Here is a 1405-nt window from a genome sequence, read left to right as displayed (position 1 = left end):
GGCACCGGGGATGTTTCGGGGCTTATTTCTGTGTCGAGTGCGTAGACTGGCGGCCCCTGGGCACCATCCCAATGCCCTGTGCCGGGAGTTTAGTCCTCCTGTCGCTGGGGGACCCCCCCACACACACACACACAACACGAGGGGACTGCTTGGTGGTTTCTGCCCAGACTGGCGGCGGCTTGGGGACAGGACGCTGGGGGGCCTGTCACTGGGGGCGGAGGAGCCGGGTGCAGGCCCCACAAGGAGGTGGTGACTTGGTGCCTGACGTCCCCGCCCGACCTGGACGAGGCGTGGAGCTGAGGCCATGGTGCCGCCTCCTCATCCAACCGGGTCCCTCCCAGGACAGCGCCCCCCTCGGGCCAGGCCTGGGCCCAGACGAAGCCCGGGCTCCTTTGTCAGCACCGACCCAAAACTGCGTTAAAGAATGTCAGAAACCACATGAGAACAGCTTTCAACACACACACACACACACACGCACTTCACACAACTTAACACGCAGAGAAGTGCCCGGAGGAGCCACCTGTGCGCTGCCCTCCTGCCCCAGTCCGTCCGTCTGTCCGTCCGTCTGTCCGTCCGTCCGTCCGTCCATGTGCTGCTTGCGGTTTTGTTTGTTGCTGTTTTGCTGTTTATTTTCCCTCATGGGCTGGAGGACCCACCTGTCTGCCCGGAAGGAGGAACGGGCATTTTTATTGGGGGCATGTTTGTTGGCGGGCATGTTTATTGGGAGGGGCTGTTTGCAGGTCCCTGTGGCGGCAGCCCCCCCCCCCCAGGCGGCCCCTCCCACCGGCCTCCTCCTGGGGGTTCATCGTTTCCTGCATTTCCCACGTCCCTGCCTGACTTTGGTCCCGGGCAGTTGCCTCTCTTGTTCGGAGCCCGCCCTCCGGACGGACGGACGGACTCGGGGACAGAAAGGGGCCGCTCCCTCCCTCGCCCCGTGGAGCCGCGACCTACAAATCCGAGGGTATTTCTGGAAAACCGGGTGGGAATTTAATTTTTAAAACGGGACCTGATTCAATTAGACAAAGAGCTTATCCGGAAAGAACCGGCTGGTGAATTGTCCCCTCCCCGGAGCCCATCACTCAGCGGACAGGGTCCTTCACCGGCCGCGTCCTCCCCTCCCCTGGCCGTGCCCCTGGCCATCGTCTGGTGGCCTTTCCTCCGTGTGCGGACCTGGCCCCGTGTGTCCAGGCCTCTCCCTTCTCCCCCGAGGCCGACCCGCTCCGCCTGGAGAGCGTGTCGGGAGAGCTTGCGCCTCTGACTACACGATGGGTCCCGGTTCTGTGACTCCCAGGACCCCCCAGCTCGGGCCTGACCCCAGCGGCCCCTCCACCGCTCCCCAGAGTCGTCGCGGCCGGGTCAGCACTGACCCTGACCCCAGGCCTGCTGCCCCCTGGGCACAGGGACC

At 64.5% G+C, this 1405-nt stretch overlaps 2 protein-coding genes across 2 annotated transcripts in view; both read left to right on the top strand.

Moving 5' to 3' along the window:
- The window catches only part of LOC102238785 (protein kinase C zeta type), a 35776-nt gene that overhangs the window by 26963 nt on the left and 7408 nt on the right, over positions 1-1405 (top strand). The window lies entirely within an intron of this gene.
- LOC106726943 lies at positions 7-1385 on the top strand. Its single transcript, XM_014543792.1, has 2 exons — positions 7-1060; positions 1240-1385. Exon 1 carries the CDS (start codon positions 72-74, stop codon positions 996-998), a length of 927 nt encoding a protein of 308 aa, XP_014399278.1. The 5' UTR covers positions 7-71; the 3' UTR covers positions 999-1060; positions 1240-1385.

The sequence above is a fragment of the Myotis brandtii genome, unplaced genomic scaffold (genome assembly GCF_000412655.1).
Source record: "Myotis brandtii unplaced genomic scaffold, ASM41265v1 scaffold334, whole genome shotgun sequence".
In the NCBI taxonomy this organism is placed as follows: Eukaryota; Metazoa; Chordata; class Mammalia; order Chiroptera; family Vespertilionidae; genus Myotis; species Myotis brandtii.
This window is presented reverse-complemented; position numbering and strand designations above follow the sequence as displayed.

Coding starts and splice junctions, on each gene's coding strand:
- LOC106726943 (XM_014543792.1), top strand. CDS start 72: ATGCCCTGTGCCGGGAGTTTAGTCCTCCTGTCGCTGGGGGACCCCCCC.